The sequence below is a fragment of the Aedes aegypti genome, chromosome 1 (genome assembly GCF_002204515.2).
Source record: "Aedes aegypti strain LVP_AGWG chromosome 1, AaegL5.0 Primary Assembly, whole genome shotgun sequence".
Lineage (NCBI taxonomy): Eukaryota > Metazoa > Arthropoda > Insecta > Diptera > Culicidae > Aedes > Aedes aegypti.
The window spans coordinates 295278988-295298955 of NC_035107.1; the positions used below are offsets into that span (position 1 = coordinate 295278988).

The following is a 19968-nucleotide window of genomic DNA, read 5'->3' on the forward strand; positions in this document are numbered from 1 at the left end:
CTTTCAAGTCGTAAACTTGAAGGAGCGCGGTGCTGACCACTATCGAAGTATATTGTCGCGATTCATCGTCACCGCCGTTATCATCATCGTTAACCCTTTGTCTGTGTTCTGGGGTCAATATGATATGGGGCCCAGATAGCCGTAGCGAGGGTCGTGGGTTCAAATCCCGCCGGTCGAGGATCTTTTCTCGACTTCCCAGGGCACAGAATATCTTCGTACGAAATATTCACATGCAAAAATGAAAAAAAAAGATAGTCATTGGAAAAATAAGCTAAGAATAATAATCTGGATTACAATCGGTAAACCGGTTTGGAGTAAAAACGCTATTTTTAACCACCGTAGTGTATAGCTTTTAAATCAATAAGCAATTTATCGATATTTGAATTCAAAGTCAACATAAACCCAAGGCACAGGCAATTTTTTAGCACAGATAGAAGGTTAATGTCCCGCGCGAACTTTGCCGAAAATTGTGTACTTCGTCCGATATAAGCGGAAGGTGTGCGATGTGGCAAGCGGTGTCCATTAGCTCTTCTTGTGTCGGTCGGTACGCAAATGAGATCCACTTGGAAGTTGTGTGGTTTTTTTCCCCTTTGGACCCACTCATACCAAGGAATCGGTTGTTGAACGACAATAGCTTAGGAGTCATTAATTTTTCATTGCTTGATTTTGTCCCAAAGTAGACACCTACTCATACATCAATTTCCCCAATGGGTAACAGTCTTAGTAGGCCGGCTTCAAGTGTGTTTGGATATGACGACTCATCATCGAAGCCACTCAGCGTCATACCGATGCATCTACCGTCACTTTTTTGTAAGGCACAGAAACAATTCATGCAAATCATTGCAATTGCCCTGCGTTATGCCTGCTGGACTTCAGCAGTGTTCATTCGATGGTTAGCTTGATGCCCCTTAATCCAAGGGTGCACCACGTGAACACAGCAAGCCTTGACCTCTGACTTTGGTGAGGTCGTTGCTTTTCGGGTGTATTATGTTCTCAGCAATCGTGGCAAGCTACTTGAATTTAGGTGTGTGGTTTCACACGATGGTGACCTAATAATAGATGGGCGCTGGATCTGATAAATGTGGTATTATGATGGGTATCGATATGAGAAGATGGTTCGGAAGCGATTAGCACGCTTCGTTCTAACAAATTGTTGGAATGATGATGATTTCGATTGGCGCTAATTGCAGCGAAGAGGGGTATTTGTTTTCAACCGTATCGTGTTCAAATATATGATGCGGGTTGGTATGGGTGCTGTATGGAAAATGGCAAAATCGAATCGTATAGATCAGGCCTGCCCAAACTTTTTTAGATTGCGGGCCAAATCTCGGAAACAATTTTGTACGTCGTAAGAGCTGGTGTTCCCCAAGGCAGCATTTTGGGACCAATATTATACAATATTTTCACATCTGACTTACCTAAGTTACCTCAGGGATGTCAAAAATCCTTGTCTGCGGATGACACAGGCCTCTCCGCCAAAGGACGAAATCTGCGTGTCATCTGTAGTCGATTGCAAAAAAGTTTGGATATTTTTTCATACTTGCAAAAATGGAAGATTTCTCCTAATGCTTTCAAAACTCAACTAATAATATTCCCACATAAACCAAAAGCTCTTTATTTGAAACCTTCAAGTAGACATATTGTCACGATGAGAGGGGTTCCAATAAATTGGTCAGATGAAGTAAAGTATCTAGGGCTCATGCTAGATAAGAGTTTAACTTTCAAAAATCACATTGAAGGCATTCAAGCCAAATGTAACAAATATGTAAAATGTCTCTATCCACTAATTAATAGAAAATCAAAGCTTTGTCTTAAGAACAAGCTTTTGATATTCAAACAAATTTTCAGGTCAGCCATGTTGTATGCTGTACCAATATGGACTAGCTGTTGTAATACCAGGAAGAAAGCTCTGCAGAGAATTCAAAATAAAATTTTGAAAATGATTCTGAGGCTTCCTCCCTGGTATTGTACCAATGAGTTACATAGGATATCCAATGCTGAAACATTGGAACAAAAGTCAAATAAAATAAATAATAATTTCAGGCTAAAATCGTTACTAACTTCTTTGCCAAGATTAATGCGTTATATATTAAGGTTAAGTTAGGTTAAGTAAATGGAAAGCTTTTTTTTCTTATAAGCAGGTGAAATCAGCTCACCTGTAAAAATTCTGAACTGCTACGGCAAATGAAATGTAATATGTTGTTAAAAAAATGTTTATAAATGCTTTATTTAGTTTTATCGAATTTGGATGATAGTGTTGCCTAAAACAGAACACCTAGATATAAGAAATGAATGTAATGTTTGAAATGATACTAATAAAGAATTTGGAAAAAATGTGTGATGGACCAGTTTTTCAGATCAAAAAGAATTATGATATTTTCAAATTTCGATCAAAACTTAATTAGTTAAGAAAGTTTCAGCTAGCTCAGAACTCGGTAGAAATCCATTCCAAAAGTTCTGTAACAACAATTTGCCCTATATTCTGAGAGTTATGTTCACGATTACGTCGGAATCTATATTATTTTAATAACCCTTGCCCTTGATTATAACATCCATTTTTTTTAATCCTACTTAGAATTCGGTCAGTAAATCACAAAGAATGCTGGCAGCATCATATGAAAACTCTACAAAAAGTTTGTACGAACCCAGCTAAGGAGAGCTCCGTAAATCACTTTCAGGATTGTATGAAATCCATGCCCAGAAATGATTGGGGTATCTGATACATTCTGCATTGTTTTGATTTTGTATGGGATTTTGACGTTTGATGGTCTTGTGGTTCACACATTTCTAAGTAGTAGTTCTCCATACAAAGTTACAGTTTTGTTTTCTTTAGACTTCCTGTGAATTTCCAGTAATTTCTCTTGATTTTTTGTCAGCACGAACACGTCGCACCCCTTGAAAAGGGTAATGGTAAAAGGATTTTGTGAATCCGTTGACCCGTTCTCATGCTAACTCGTGACATACAAACACCATTCCATTTTCATTATGTAGAGATAGATTTTACCAGTTTTTCATTGAATTGCAAAAATCCTTGCTGTTATCACGACAGTAAGATATCTGATACTTTAAGAACATAATGATCATAATAATCTTTAAAGCATTGACAAGGTCAAGCGTATAGATTTATGTAAATTCCATAGATTCCTAGGACTTTGATAAACTTTCATTATTATCAATAAAGTCGAACAAACAAAACATCTTGGGGATTCAAGAAGTTTCCGGACCCTACAGCAAAACTACTTGGGGCAACTTATCTTATAGTTAAGCCTATAAAACGTAAAAAGGCGTTGCTTGATCATAAAACGAACGCTGTCAACAAACTAAACAATTAAGTCTTCGTGAAGCGAAGTAATTTTTGCACAACTAAAAAAATATGAAGTGCTTTAGCTTACCAAAGCTTAATATTCAACAAAAGGTTTGCGCTTTGTACGTTTCCGAGCGGAGTCTGTATGCTGTAAGTGATGCTGAAAAAAGGATTGTGGCTGCTCAGTCAGGGATGAAGGATCAATAGCTCACCAATTTTAATGCTTTTATTTCAAATCTGTAAAATATGTATGACTGCACATTTAATCGTTACAACGGTGGGACGTAAATATGTTTTTTCAACAAACTATGAATGGTTCGTCACTGTGAGTGTCGGCATAAACTCTTATTCATAAATTAACTATGTTTTACATAAATATATTTATTTTTTAAAACATTCCTATCCTTTTACCTTTATTTTTAAATAAAGAAATACTTTGAATGGTTCGACACTATAAGTATAGACTTGCAGAGGGTTCACTTAACTCAACAAACTTTGAATGGTTCGCCACTGTAAATGTCGGCCTAAGAGAATTCCGTGAGGGTCCAGACAATGGTTTTTTTTTCATCTGAGTAAAAAGTACACATACTTTAGTACTGAAAAATTGTTGGAAAGTTGCGTTTAGCTATTTGTTCAACAAACTTTGAATGGTTCGTCACTACAAGTGTCAACATTATTTTCTTCCACTTGGAAATTGTTAATCACTTATCAAAGTTAATCCTGTGATCCTCCCCATTAACAAACATCCTTTCCAGTAACCTTTGTGGAAATGCAGAGGCAAACAGGGTCTCCAAATAGCAAAGGTTACACACTAACATTCCGTCCCCCAATCCCACCTGGCTGCAAGGACGTGGCCGGCGTCGTTATTAACCCTGTATGAACAGAGGCACTAAATTATGCACACTGAAGGAGATTATGGCCAATCACAGCCGATCTTCTAGTTGATTCTTTGTGCATCTTCACTGAATTCGGTCAAAAACCATTGATATGTGTAGTCAGTCTAAGCTAAGCCAAAGCTTAATATTCAACAAAACTTCAATATTTGCTGATCTTTAGGGTCTAAACTGTTCCTGAGTTTAAGGAAGTCGAATTGTTATATATTCCTGATAATCAATCAAATTATCAATAAAAACTTTTTTTATATGCAAAAATACATAATAAATAGGAAACCACTCTGTTTTAAAATCATTCAATAACCAACTTTTCAAGTAGAATAAGAGAAAATATATGTCATCAAGAATTTGCAACTAGTGGAGGAATCAAAGAAAAAGTCATTTTAGTTTAGCATATTGTGCGATTCTGATTTCTGACGTATGAATATGTGGTTTTGACCGTATATTCTTATACAATACGTGGTTTACTGAGAAATTTGAATCAAAGTGGTAATAATTGAAACTCCAGCCTGCTTCTCAGCTGAGTGTTCGTAGGGTCGTTAATAAACCACATGGTTATATAGAGAGGAGAGAGAGGTTTGGTCTGAGATTATGGTTCATACAATTCCTGCTAATATCGTTGAATTCCTAGAAAACTCTATGAGGGAACACCCTGTAGCTTTCCTGGAAAACTTGGATATGGTTTGGATCATGAACGAAATAAACGGTGTTACTGCTAGGTAGGGAAACACGTGGGATGCAAGGACAAAGATCTCGGCAAGCTTGTCTAAGTAACAGCTTACCGTGTGAGGCTGGGTTCTTCAACGACCTCTTTTACAGGTAGCTCGATCTGGAGCACGACTATGGTCTCAAGATCGGCTGAAGTGGATCTATTTTGCTGATCAGACCTCGCATATGTGGGGGTGTAATTCAATAGGCTAATGTAGTACAATTTAAGCGTTGATTCTCTAAACTTTTCAGTCCTGTGTGGGTGAGTGTGCTGTTTTATAGTTAGCTTTAATATATCGGACTGGCCGAACTCTGCTGGCAACTTGCAGGATACGGAGCAACTCTGGAGTTGGTGTAACACGTGTAAACCCCTCAGGGTACCCTAGGTCGCTGGACCGGTTCTAAGGGGATGGGTTGGATCTAAGGTCTTGGTTTGCTTCTGGATTCAAACGCCTCCATGGTTTGTTCTACGCCTCTACGCCGAAGAGGTGTCCGTACAACTGTGGATACGTAGCGGAACTCCAGACTGTACTTCACGTGTCCTAAATACAGGAAACATTCTTCTGTAGACAAAACTTTCTCTTTTAGCGAACACGGGCTTTAGCATACCTGATTCGTATTTCTTTTTATCTGAAAAAACTTCTTTACTGACCTTAAACTTTTTCAGAAATGCTTAACTTCAAACTTTTTTTCACTCTTATCTCACTTTACTTTAGCAACTACTTTGGCTGAGGTCCTCTAGACTCTAGAACGAGTAAATTGATTGGCGCTTACTGATCCCTCTATCATTCGATAGGTCTTACTAATTCTCCTCTTTTCCCTTTATTTTATCATTCTTCCACTGAACTGTCCTATTTCTTTCAGAAGATTTTCGTGTAGTGTATTGTGGTAATGTAGTGTACTAAATCTAGGGGTGTGTTGGGCATTACGGTAACAACATTGCTCTCCGTTACATTGATATGTAAATTATGATTTTATAAATCAATTTTTGATACGAAATCGGTAATAAAACCCTGAAAAATCCACTTCGAATCTCCCAATTGGCGAGACACGTGCCACTGGACCCGGCTTTTCGATGGCTTTTGTGTTGGCTATGATTTCCTCTCATGAAAAGAACAAATGGACAATGCTGTATCGTGTCAGCACCGAGGAGGCAGTCCCTCTAGCACGATGTGTAGGTATCGTAACCCTGGTTAGATGGCCTATCGAAGACTCTTCACCAACCAAAAAAGGTATAAGTAGAGGAGCGGATTGACTTAACGGCAACAGTCCCGGCAACTAATGAAGGACAACGATTGGAAAGTCGGATCATGGAACGTGAGAGCTTTAGGAATGGATTGGGAAGCCTATATATGCGCCAACGAACGAGAAGCCAGATGACATGAAGGATTAATTCTATGATATGATAGCCTAGATAAGGCCTACGGTGAATGTCAATAAGATGTCAAGATAGATAGTCATCGGCGACGCAAATGCGCAGATCGGGAAAGAAGACTTCTTCCGACCCGTCATTAGAACGGAAAGCCATTCGGTTAACACGCACGCAAGAATATCCCCAAATATATCTGGCGACACCCGAGTGGCGATGCCTTCTCGCACTGCCACTTTGATTTCTCAGATGTCATGCATGTCAGAATCCTCTGAGGCCCTAATATCGACTCGGATCATTATCTCGTTGTAGTTAAAATTCGAGCGCCAGTTCAAAAACTAACAGAACGCTACGCTTCAATATCCAACGCCGATGGGGTAGCTGCTCAGTTCCGTGACCCTATCCGGGAAGCTGTGACAACAACGGTGCGGGAAGTGATTGGCACTGGTCAACGACAAAGACAAAACGACTGGTTTGATGAAGAGTGTCAGAGAGTGATAGACATGCTTGAATACGGTCAGAATACCGTATCTGTGCTCGCCATGTGCAATGATCGAGAGGGGAGGTTACTGACCGATAAAACGGTGTGCAGCTGTGGACGTACCGACCAGAGGAGTGGTTGAAAAGACTATCAGCGAGCTGATGAACTGTTTGACTACTGGGAAGAACGAGATCCTGGTCGAGCTTCAGAAGCACGGAAGTGAGCTGCGCTACCACCGATCCACCGAGTACTCCTGAAGGTATATGAGGACGAGGAAATGCCCACCGTTTGGTTGGATGGCCTCATACGCCAAAAATGGGCACAGATGAATTACCCTGCTGAATCCGGCCGCGCATACTGTTTAACAGACTGAGAGTCCGCTCGACGAGTTCTTTGTCGGCGAATACCAAGCTGGTTTTCGTGAGGGCCGGTCGACAACGGACCAGAACCAGAATCAACCTTGCGAATGATCCTAGATAAATTCGGGAGTATAAATTGCAGACTCGCCATCCGTGTATTGATTTCAAGGCGGCGTACGACTCAGTGAAAATAAATGAGCTGTGGCTGATAATGTCTGAACATGGTTTCCCGGTGAAACTAATTAGATTGATACGTGCTACGCTGGATGATTCGAAATCAAGTGTTCGGATTACAGTCCTGGTTTGTGACGTTAGACGGATTGGAGCAGGGAGACGCACTTCGAATTTGCTGTTCAACGTTGCATTCGAGGGTGCTATTAGTAGATCTGCCGTGCAGAGAAACGGCACTTTTATCACACGGTCGCACATGCTTCTTGGGTTTGCGGACAATATAGACCTTATTGCAATCGATCGCAGGTCAGTGGTGGAGGCTGTCGTGCCTCTGAAGAGGGAGACATCAAGGATAGGCCTGACCATTGATTCTATCAAAACGAAGTACATGGTTGCAGGTACAGATAAAGGTAGGCTTGGTGTTGTAGATGGTGGTGATATAGTGTTTGATGGGGATGTGTTTGAAGCTTGTGTTGAAGAATTTGTCTACCTTGGAACACTAGTGACATGTTACAACGACGTTTCCCGTCAATTGAAAAGACTTGTTGCGGTTTAGAATCGGGCCTTTTACAGACTGCGTAACCAGTTTGGATCCCGCAACTTGCAAACAGAAACATATTTCGCCCTGTAGAGAACATTGATTCTTCCGGTGGCTACGGGCACGAAGCGTGGACGTTGAAGGGGTGACCCATTTCGCATAAAGACGTTTCGCATAAGGACGTTTCGCATACGGACGTTTGGCATAATGGTCGTTTCGCATAAAGCGGTTTCATATAAGAACAGGTAGCATTTTAAAGAAGGCATATAATTTTCTTTATGCCAAATGTCCATTATGCGAAACGTCCACCCATAAAATTATGCGAAACGTCCCTCCCCCGTGAACCAGGTAGAGGTACGCGACTTCGTGGAAGACCACGAATATGCTGGCTGTATCGCCCAAGACCAACGAATATTCGATGTTTCGTTTTATCTACTCCTTAAGCTTGAAGTAATACACAATTTCTACAGATTGAAGTGTTTTATTAACGGTTTCTTTTCTGTTTTGACACAATGTTTTACGACACGCTTCTGGTTGTTTTCCGGTTGTTGCCTTCTTCCTTACTCCTATCAACCCAAATTCTTCTTCATTATTTTCTTCTATGTTTTCGACACTGTTTGGTTTTTTTCTTCCCGCTCTCCGATTCTCACTATACCCCATAATATACATAATAATCTATACATGACGATAATATGACACAAAACTTAGCACACGAAATCCGCTTTTGTTTCGTTTTCTTATTAATTTAGTTTTTGTTTTTAGTTTCTTAACACAGTCCGCGTGGTTGAATAGAAGTGGTTTCCTCAAATCAGAATGTTAGAAAACATCTCATCCAAATGGGTTTCATCAACGTGTGAGTTTGGGCTTCGTGAGTTGTCAATGTAAGGAATGTAAGATGGTTTCAATGTTATCCTCGATAAGCGTATTGATAATGAACTAATCGCGTCTATCAATTGTCGTCAACTGTTGTTCGTTATGTTGTTAGGAGAATTCAAACTAATATTCCATGCTTATATGAGTGTGAGTGTGGTTGGTTTTGTATAGATATATATTGCTACACAGAAGTTTTACTGAGCATTTTAAGTGTTTGCTTTTTCGATAAAAATCTATTACAGATATTGCGAGAGAATGATTCCGTTTTGGAGAAATATTTCAATTGTGAAATTGTTCAACATTGCGAGTTGTAGCTTTCTACGTTTCGACCGCCTACAATAGAGACTTCATCAGGGTATCTTCCTTAGACCTTTTTTCTAGATATTCATCAATTTCACAATTAAAATCGATATAAATTAGTTTTACGCTAAAAGTAGATTGTAGAACGTTACAGCTTCGTATTATTCTCACAGGGAAACGATTATAGCTGGAAACGAGAACCAACAAAGTGAACTACAGTTTACTCTGGTACCGAACATTGAATAGCTTCCGATTTCCGGCTTTGTCACATAAAGTTAAATCTCCATCCTGGTAACTTCAAATTTCTGTAACGTAAATATATGCTAAGAAACGTCTCTGCTCTTAGTAGTAGACTAGGGAAACTGGTTTTTTCCGCTTTCCGTCTTAATACTGCTTAAATGCGATTCGGAAATCGCCTTCTCATATCACACACCTGCTCTTCTACCCCATTGTAAGTTTCACGTCTTTCCCTATCCGTCGCTAATCTCACGTGCCTTCCAAATGTCATGCCTTATGTAGAAGTTAGGAAATCATCATTAATATAAGGGGAATGGTGAACGATTTTCCTTCTGCTATACATATTTCCTCCTCTTCACACACGAATGCAACCGAAGATTTTTTACTAGCTTCTCTGACTGTATTGTTTTGATCATAGCTATTTCTCTCTGGTTCGTCAACTAAGTATATATCTACGGAACCGAAATCGTTTTTGGGGGGTTGCGTGTCAAATCCATTTCCTCATTGCCATCGATGACAAGTGGACCTTGTCTTCTACGATGACGACGATGATTCACAGGTGTAATCCTAATAAGCCCGTAGACCGGCATTTTTTAACTAATGATGGGAATAAATGTCTTTTTACTGTCAAAGCTAAGTAGTTGCCTCTTATTGCGATTAGTTTAGTCGAATCGTCGCACTTTCCGTCTATTCTAATGCTACGAATGATGCTAGGTTCTATGAATCTGTAATAGCGGCTTAATAATGAATGATACAAATCAGTCCCATTTTCGAATACGAAGCTATTGCAAATGTGGAAAATTAGATTGCTGTCACCGATCAAGACCTAACGCAAAAAAAACAGCATTCACATTTACACAGCTGAACACCGTCTACACAGGTTTGCCCGTTTTTTGTGTCTTTGGAAGAGTCGTTCCCATTTTCATATAGTTGGATTAAAAATTCTGCTACCAGAGATTGTACTACAGATAAATGCATTCTGATTTTCTTAGCGTTTTAAATTGTTCGCGCACGCATTCTTGAAAAATCTCCCGCTCATACCGATCTCGATCTCTCCGCTTTGTTTTGTTTTGTGTTTCTAAAATTTGTTCTTTGTCGTCATTTTCCGTCCCATTCACACTTTTGTGACTCTGTGTTACACGTCTACTGTTTATGGCTCTATAGATTCGAAAAATTAAAAACCCAAAAATAGATGTACATCGTTTTGTTCCGCGATCCTCTGTCTGCTCTGATTCATACGTGATCTCGCGCCTCTCAAATTCCACTCAATGCGGTGTCCTTAACAGGGCTTTACTTCTCCGAGTATTTGGTTTCGATCCAGCTGTAGATGGACGACTGCGAACGGCTGACCCACTCGACGTTGGCCGCCACCATGCTGAGGGTCATGTTGAGGATCTTCATGCCCGGTCCGTCACCGAAGCGTTCCACCAGGGATTTCAGCTGTCGAATAAAAAGGAATTAATGAGAAACTGCTGTCGTCTGGAATGATCTGAATTTGATCGTTATTTAAAATTCATCATCATTAGCTCAATTGATAAACACACAATCATAGAACCATGTATGCTGGCTTAAAATCCCAGTCCAATCAAAAACAATTTTGGAGTTGAAAATTTCTCCTTATTTTCTTAAATGACGGGGTTGGTGGTCTAATCGATCTGATTCATAAGCAGAAGGTCATGGATTGAATCCCTGACATGTCCCTTTCCTCATACTTTGTATTTGTATTTCACTTTGAATCTACCACACTTAAACTATTCGTTCATAGAAAACGCTATAACCTGAGAGAGAGGAGACAGCTGGCTTAGATTGCGAGCTCCCAAAAGTCATGGGAACCTGTCATCAAATGTCACTGAAAAACCGCACATTCGAAGGGGTGAGAGTGAAAAACCGTCGAAATTTGGCCAAACTAAAACTGGATGTGGGACGTAACGCCAGCAAGAAGAAGAAGAAAACTGGATATGATTGAAAATGCAGGTTGCTTTCCTGTGCTCTCGCATATAAAATCGTTGTATATTTGAATATTATCGATTGGACTCAAATCGCTATCAAAATTTTTCAGTTTTATGATATTTTTGATAACAAATGGGATGTGAAAATGCTTTTGAACCAGTTTGTGCTCTCCGAACACACTAAACACACTACGGTGAATTTCACCGTAATCTCAACAGCTGAACAATTCGGTGAAATAAAACACCGTATTTCGTCGGAATTTACCGGATTACGGTGATTTTTTACCGAATACTGTTAAAATTTACCGTACTCCGTTAATTTATTTCACCGAACTGTTCAGCTGTTGAGATTTCACAGGAATCCGTAAAATAATTTAAGTGTGAACCATTGTGCACAACCCAAACATGAGAAGAAGAAATCAAAAGAGCCAAGAAATCAAGCCAGTTGTCAGTGAGCTGTCTCCTCTCTCTCAGGCTATAACCAGAGACGGACGCTTACATTCTTCAATTATAATAGCACACCTTTCCTTACGCCTGATACATAGGCAGTCTGATAACCAAAAAACAAGCCTCTTTGCCATAAAAGTACCTTACTCCTAAACCTTCCAACATGAAGTGGCGTAGATGCAGGGGTATATCCGGTCTACTGTAGATCAGTTTCAATTGCAACATCAATCCCTCCAACCAGGGACGAAAAAAACAAGTTCCTTATACTCAATTCACTGAGATTTATCAATGTAACCGCACCACCACCAATATGATTGTACGAATGAAGATGGTACAAAAGTAGATGGGCAAAACAAAGCCCGTATGACGTTGGTGGTTTTGCTTATCAGAAGCAGAAGAGCGTCATTTTTAGAAAATTGACTATCAATGAGGTTCATATTAATTAAAAAAGTATGCTGCTTTACGGGTAATGAACGATCGAATGCACGGTATGGAATATATTGTTATATTATATTATATTATATTATATTATATTATATTATATACTAAAGTAGCAATCAAACCTCTCTCTCTCTCTCTCTCTCTCTCTCTCTCTCTCTCTCTCTCTCTCTCTCTCTCTCTCTCTCTCTCTCTCTCTCTCTCTCTCTCTCTCTCTCTCTCTCTCTCTCTCTCTCTCTCTCTCTCTCTCTCTCTCTCTCTCTCTCTCTCTCTCTCTCTCTCTCTCTCTCTCTCTCTCTCTCTCCCCCTACATTCCAGCAAGAATTTACCATCATCGTTGGAACAATCAATTGAGCACCTTTATTGAAAGCCTCTTCCCAACATTTCATGTTTCAACAATCAGTCAAGGATCTCACCAATAAACAGCTTATTGTCACCTCAAATCCGGCAAACAATTCGCATGACTTAGCTTAGAACCTTGAAAAATTTATTGGAATCATGGAACTCGCAAGAGATTTACGAGATCTAGCCAAAATTCCATTTCTGTACTGATCTCCAGAAATCCAATATGAATCAGAGACGAAGTTTTCTGTCTGTCGTATCTACAGACAAAAAAACTGTTTTGCAAGGTATAATTCGCCAAAGATCTCTGAAAGGATCCACCAAGGATCTCGTCAGAACTCTGTCAAAATTTGAAGCCAGTTCCATCCATTGGATTTGGATTGGATTTGGATTGGTTTTGGATTTGGATTTGGATTGGATTTGGATTGGATTTGGATTGGATTTGGATTGGATTTAGATTGGATTTGGATTGGATTTGGATTGGATTTGGATTGGATTTGGATTGGATTTAGATTGGATTTAGATTGGATTTAGATTGGATTTGGATTGGATTTGGATTGGATTTGGATTGGATTTGGATTGGATTTGGATTGGATTTGGATTGGATTTGGATTGGATTTGGATTGGATTTGGATTGGATTTGGATTGGATTTGGATTGGATTTGGATTGGATTTGGATTGGATTTGGATTGGATTTGGATTGGATTTGGATTGGATTTGGATTGGATTTGGATTGGATTTGGAATGGATTTGGAATGGATTTGGAATGGATTTGGAATGGATTTGGATTGGATTTGGATTGGATTTGGATTTGGATTGGATTTGGATTTGGATTGGATTTAGATTTGATTGGATTGGATTTGGATTGGATTTGGATTGGATTTGAATTTGAATTTGGATTTGGATTGGATTTGGATTGGATTTGGATTGGATTTGGATTGGATTTGGATTGGATTTGGATTAGATTTTGGATTGGATTTGGATTGGATTTGGATTGGATTTGGATTGGATTTGGATTGGATTTGGATTGGATTTGGATTGGATTTGGATTGGATTTGGATTGGATTTGGATTGGATTTGGATTGGATTTGGATTGGATTTGGATTGGATTTGGATTGGATTTGGATTGGATTTGGGTTTGGATTCGATTTGGATTGGATTTGGATTGGATTTGGATTGGATTCGGATTGGATTTGGATTGGATGTGGATTGGATTAGATTTGGATAGGAATTTGATCTGATTCGGATTGAATTTGATTAGATTAGGATTGAGTTGAGATTTAATTTATATAGGATTAGAATTGGATTTAGATTTGAATTGGATTCGATTTCAAATTAATTAACTCATTACGCGTGGTAAAGATGGGCAAATTATGGGTGAAATAAAGAAACAAATCCACGTAGTGGGCTGGGATTTGAACCCAGGACTCTTGTATGCTAGACGAGCGCTTTACCAACTAAGCTACCGAGCCACAGATCACGCAGACCCCTTTAGATTTCAGTTGGCTTGGATTTTGACTGTGTTTTTGTGTGATTGGATTTTTAAAAATCTAGCTGGATAAATTTTTAACTTTTCTAACCCTAACTCACCTCATCATAGTCGAACTTGGTCGAACCGTACTGCGTGATGGCCGATATCACCCGGGCAAAGTTGACGCTGCCCTTGCCCAGTTTCGACTGGAAATCGAGCCACTTGGCCTGCAGGAACCGACAGGCCATCGCTCCTCCGGTGGGAGTACCGGCGATCGCCTGCAGCACCTGGACAATCTCCGTCACAGGGAGCGTTATCACGTGCGACAGCAGGCGGTTCTGCAGCCAGGCATCCTTCGTGACGCCCAGCGCTCGCAGAAGTTCCATTCGCTCTTCCGAACCGACGTCCTTCTCTCGACGAAGCGCATTGTACAGCGCCCAGCAGTCCTGCCAGTAGCGGATCTCCCCGGAAAGAACCGACCCTACATAGGCCACCGATCGCAAATTCGGCGGGATATTGGCTTGATCGTTCATCAACTCTTTGGCGTTCCGGATCGCGTCCGGTTCCTCCCAGAGTACAGCGCTCAGCAGCACCGTCGGCCGCAGAAGCTTCAGCTCTTCTTTGCCGGTGTCGTTCCAGGTCAGTTCCTGGATCGATTTGGCGAGATTCTGCCGGATGTACTCTGCCAGGACCAGATAGCACTCGGAGTACTTGAGAATCTTGCGCCATTTCTCTAGGTGCTTAAGCCCGACTAGGACCGGGCCCCAGTCCTGCTCCTTCGGGAAGTACGATATCAAATCCATCGCGTAATCGCACCGGAGAAGGTTCGCGTGGCACAGGGTGAAGATGTCCGAGACTATTCCGACGCGATCCTGGAATAGAAAAACGATTGAGAATTTTGTGGGGGAAACTTGGAAGAAGTTTTCATGATCATACCTGCGTGTTGAAGATGTGATGATTGATTTGGAGCTGTGCGACCAACTTGATCCAATTGTCCTCATCGTAGAGCACCCGGTAATAACCCGTTTGATCGTGATTCAGCTTTATCCATTTCGGCGAGTGATCGAGTGAAATTTTGGCTGAAAATGGACAGATACCTTAAATGATCTTTCTCTTAAAAGCACGTCTACCCAAACTCACTTTCAGTTGAATTGAACCAAATCGTTTTTGGCAGTTGTTCGCTGTTGCTGGTCACGTAGCTTATGGGGAAGGTCCACCGCGTACGTCTCTTGCTGTCCTTGGCAGTGGGCGGAGCTACCGTCGTCGTAGTCGTTGTCGTAGTGGACAGTGAATCGTTTTCTTCGGCGTTCGGATCGTCGTGGATGGCCAAAAATTCGGCGGGTGCAAACGGAACTTGAGTGATGTGAAGTTCGTCGCCCTCTCGGCTAACGTTCACCAACGGGAATCCCGCCAAGTTAGTCCAGTAGTTCATCATCTCCTTGACGTTTTTGCTACTGTTGACCTGCCGTGCACAAATCGACCACAGGTCCGTGGGTTCCGCCGTCATGAACTTGAATGCCTTGATGAACTTGCCCAAACACTGCCGGAAGTTCGCTTCTCCGATGGCCGATTGTAACATGGACAGCATCGTTGCCGATTTGTCTATGTAGAAGTCTTCGTTATCTCCGGTGTCGGATGTTCCGTGGCTGATACTCTCCCAACCTTGCAGGGCGTCAATATCGAGAGCTCGCGTAGTGGTCTCGATCAAGAACAACTCGTTCATTGGCCAAAGTGGTCGGATTGGTGTCAGGATGAACCTGCTTAGATACTTGATGATGCCCTCCCATAGCCAGACATGTTTCCAAGTTTTCGGAGAAATAAGTCCTCCAAAATATTGCTTTATGATTCCTTCCGATATCTTCACCACAGACATGTGGTAGTCTTTGGTGGATACCTCTTCGGGTGAGTTCAGAAATGACATCCGGAGTACAATCAACCCCAGAGAGCTTGTCAGGTCATCGTTGAGAGTCGGTAGCACGATGAAGTCTAGCTTTGACAGTGGATACGCTACTCCCAACCATTGCTGCAGATATTCCAGGATGTCCCTGGATGTGTGCAGTACGAAGCTGCCTTTGTCAACGTAAGGCTGCGGAGCGTAGAATGAGTAAGCCGGTGCCGTTTTGATTTCTAATGCGTCACTGGCTATGGTATGATTGGTTTCGGTACCGTTGCCGTTGGTATGATTTCCCTGAATTGCATGAGCGGCAACGGTTCCGTCGCTACTGGATTCGTTCGCGGCAGACGGCTTTGCGGTGCTAGGTGGTTGATTGTTCGTCAGTTTGAAGAGGTTCTTCGACAGTAGGACGGCAGTTAGGTTGCGGAATGGCTTCTTTTCCGCCTTTGTCAGTTTTGGTGGCGGCTTCGTCGGTTCCAGTAGCGGTTTGTGAGTGTCTTTGGTGATGTTGACCGTTTGGTAGATGGGCGATGGGTCCAGCAGTTGACGCTTGAAGCTGCTGATTACCCACGAGATCATGTTCGGTGGAAGAGGTGGCGTCTCGGCAAAGTCGTCACGTAGCTACAATCATTGAAATGCTTAAGGGTAATTCTTAGGTTTTATCGTAGACCACTTACCAATCCCGTTCCCATGTAGAATCCAACGTCATCCGTATCCTGCACGATCGAGTTCGACAGTCCTATGTGGAATCGATCACGGAACAGGGATATCCTGAACGACGCTCTTAGATGAGGCTCATCGAAGCAAGGGAATGCTTTGCGGGCGCTTCCTGGCTTCAGTACAGTCGCTGCCAGTATCCTGCGAAGGAAATACAAGTCATCAATACCCCCACTTCAACAGCTTGTTTATTAAAAGTACTTCTTAACGTCCGGTTCTGGTTCAAAGACATCTACAAAGAATCCATCCGGTTCGGTGATCATCTTCGAATACCACCGAATGCTCAGGGTAAAATTGGTCTTCTTACGAAGCTTATCCCTCAGCTCTATGTACAACTGCTGCCTCGGTGGATACTCCAGTATTCGTAAGATCTTCAGCGCATATCCTTTTGGTCCCACCAAAGCCTGCAAACAAAATTTCACAATGCACGTAATATCTATAAGATGTACTCGCTCAACTTACCTTTTCCGTGATGTTCAGATCTTGCGCGTGAAGCACGATGAAATTGGTCTCCTTCTCGACGTAGAACTCAACCGTAACTTGACCTGCAAAATCTCGATTAAAGTGCATCCCTATCAAAGTTCCAAATCACAAACACACTAACCCTTAACATCCAACGTCGTTAGATTCGGGTGGATCGTCAGCATGTACCGATTGGGCCGGACGTTGTTCGGCAGTGTTGGCAGCAGCCAGGGAAACGGTTGCCCATTGGTGGCAATCGGCTGGAAGGGTTCCGAGCTGTTGTATCCCTCCACGACGAACCCGGGTGGGATCTTGCCGGCACAGGGGCACACGCTTTGGGGCCCGGCGTAGGCTATCACCAGGGCGGTGGCTGTAATGAATACATGAACAAGGAGTTAGGATCGTTGACATGATGTGAAGCATTTAATGCTAATTTACCAAGCAGGGTGCCCAGTACAATGGCCGTCACGCATAGTGCTCGCTTCTGTGAACAAACAGCAACGCCTTCCCGTCCTGGACGACCGCTGGTACTATCGCCACCTGAAATAATTGAAATAAAAACAAATGTTCAACGATCTATATCAATTTGAAAACTCAAATTTACTATAAACTGCCCAATCTGTATCTAAACATCTGTGCCAAGCCCATGGGAACGCATTTTCGTGAACTATCATTTTCTATAATTGAACCTGTTGAGTATCCAACATATGTATAGCAGGTTCTTCAGGGCATTAAGTGCGAGTGACCACATCCGGTACATTCTAAACGGTTCAAAACTCATCCTTCTAAATGTTGAACATCAGATCTTAACGATTTATGCAAACTAAAATGATTGTCATGCCAAATAAATAAAGATAACTTGGCATGTCCCAAAAACAGCCCTTTTTACCAGACCTTACCCATTGGCCCACCGGAATTATTCCGGTCACAGGAGCATTCCCAACATCATCTGGCCACTTTTAGAAACTAAATATGTGTACGAATATACTGACAAAAATACTTGAAGTAAGTTAAGTATTCGCTGAGTGGTGAAAATTTTAGTATTTTTACTTAGACTCAGGCCTTTACCTACCTTACCTTACCTTAAGACCTATATGGATTGAGCATCTCCACAGTTTCTCTAGAAAACGTTTCACAGATTTCTCGAAGAAAAGCTTCTAAAATTCATTCAGCATCTTTGTTTCAGTAAGTCTTCTACCCATTGTTTCCAGATTTTTCTAATTGATATCTTCCAAACATTCCTACAGGATTTTTATCCATAAAACTCCAGACGGGTTTTTCCAGGGTTGAAGAAATTCGTTTAGGTATTATTCCAGGAAATACTACAATAAATTCCTTCGACAAATTTGTCATTAATTCTTCCATTGGGATTCCTACATGGATCTCCCAGCGATTACTCAATGAATAGGTACCTCCAGGAATTATTAGGGACTCTCAATAAATTCTTCCATCGATTCTTCATGAAGTAGTAAAAAAAATCTTCAGAGGTTTCTATAACGATTTCTCCAAGATTTTACTTCTACAGGCAATTAAAAATATTTCTCAAGTAAATGAATTTTTCAAAACTTTTATTAGGTTCCTCATGGTCGATATGAATTAAGGTGCTGGGTCATTAGGCCGAAGTATGTTAGACCGAATGGATCATTAGGCCGAACGTGTCTCCCCTTCCGTGAATACACACATTTCAGGAAAACATACTCCAAGAATTTGTAATAACACAATATTTCAATTATTTGCTGTAATATAAGGTTCATGAAGCGTCTGCATAAAAAGATCCGAATCAATGAAGTCCTTTACTTATCTTTACAAGACCAAAAAAAATCATCTAACCAGATCTGTCTGAACATCGACCATATCAGAATGCTATAGCAATTATTTCTGTAATTCTTGTGATTATCTCCGTTTGATTTTGTCCAAGGATTCTTCCAACAAATTCTACAGTATGTTATTCAGGGTTTCGTTTGATATGTTAAAGGGGTCCCAAACGATTTTTTTTGAGGAATTTGTTTTTAAAATTCCTAACAATCTCTGGAAGAATTTTTGTAGTCATTCCTGGAAGCGTCGTTAGAAAAACATCTTGTTCAATTTTTTTTTTGTTTAATTTATTTATTAGTATCATTCCAAACATTACATTCATTTCTTATATCTAGGTGTTCTGTGTTATTAGACAACACTATCATCCTAATTTGGTAACACAAATTTAAGATTTTATTAACATTTTGTTAACAACATATAACGTTTCATTTGCCGTAGCAGTTCAGATTTTTTACAGGTGAGTTGATTTCACCTGCTTATAAGAGAAAAAAAAACGCTTTAAATTTACTTAACCTAACTTAACCTAAACATATAACGCATTAATCGTGGCAATAGAAGATTGTAACGATTTTTGCCTGATATTATTTATTATTTTATTTGACATTTGTTCCAATGTTTCAACATTGGATATTCTATGTAACTCAATGGTACTATAAAAGGGAGGAAGCCTCAGAACCATTTTCAAAATTTTATTTTGAATTCTCTGCAGAGCTATCTTCCTGGTATTACAACAGCTAGTCCATATTGGTACAGCATACAACATGGCTGGTCTGAAAATTTGTTTGAATATCAAAAGCTTGTTCTTAAGACAAAGTTTTGATTTTCTATTAATAAGAGGATAAAGACATTTTACATATTTATTACATTTGGGCATTCAATGGGCTCAATGTGATTTTTGAAAGTTAAATTCTTATCTAGCATGAGCCCTAGATACTTAACTTCATCTGACCAATTTATTGGAACCCCTCTCATCGTGACAACATGTCTACTTGAAGGTTTCAAATAAAGAGCTTTTGGTTTATGTGGGAATATTATTAGTTGAGTTTTGGAAGCATTAGGAGAAATCTTCCATTTTTGCAAGTATGAAGAAAAAATATCCAAACTTTTTTGCAATCGACTACAGATGACACGCAGGCTTCGACCTTTGGCGGAGAGGCCTGTGTCATCCGCAAACAAAGATTTTTGACATCCCTGAGGTAA

At 40.7% G+C, this 19968-nt stretch overlaps 1 protein-coding gene across 3 annotated transcripts in view; it reads right to left on the minus strand.

The window, feature by feature from the left end:
* Nucleotides 1–8288: 8288 nt before the first annotated feature.
* Nucleotides 8289–19968, minus strand: part of LOC5565932 (endoplasmic reticulum aminopeptidase 2) — a 66415-nt gene continuing 54735 nt past the window's right edge. For all 3 annotated transcript variants that reach the window (XM_021838217.1, XM_021838219.1, XM_021838218.1), the window contains 9 exons: nucleotides 17392–17493; nucleotides 17096–17323; nucleotides 16954–17036; nucleotides 16693–16895; nucleotides 16452–16632; nucleotides 15021–16395; nucleotides 14817–14959; nucleotides 14000–14752; nucleotides 8289–10673 (listed from right to left, as the gene is read on the minus strand). In XM_021838217.1, the coding sequence (XP_021693909.1) occupies nucleotides 10524–10673; nucleotides 14000–14752; nucleotides 14817–14959; nucleotides 15021–16395; nucleotides 16452–16632; nucleotides 16693–16895; nucleotides 16954–17036; nucleotides 17096–17323; nucleotides 17392–17493 (3218 nt within the window). In that variant the 3' untranslated portion in view covers nucleotides 8289–10523. The remainder of the gene's footprint in view (nucleotides 10674–13999; nucleotides 14753–14816; nucleotides 14960–15020; nucleotides 16396–16451; nucleotides 16633–16692; nucleotides 16896–16953; nucleotides 17037–17095; nucleotides 17324–17391; nucleotides 17494–19968) is intronic.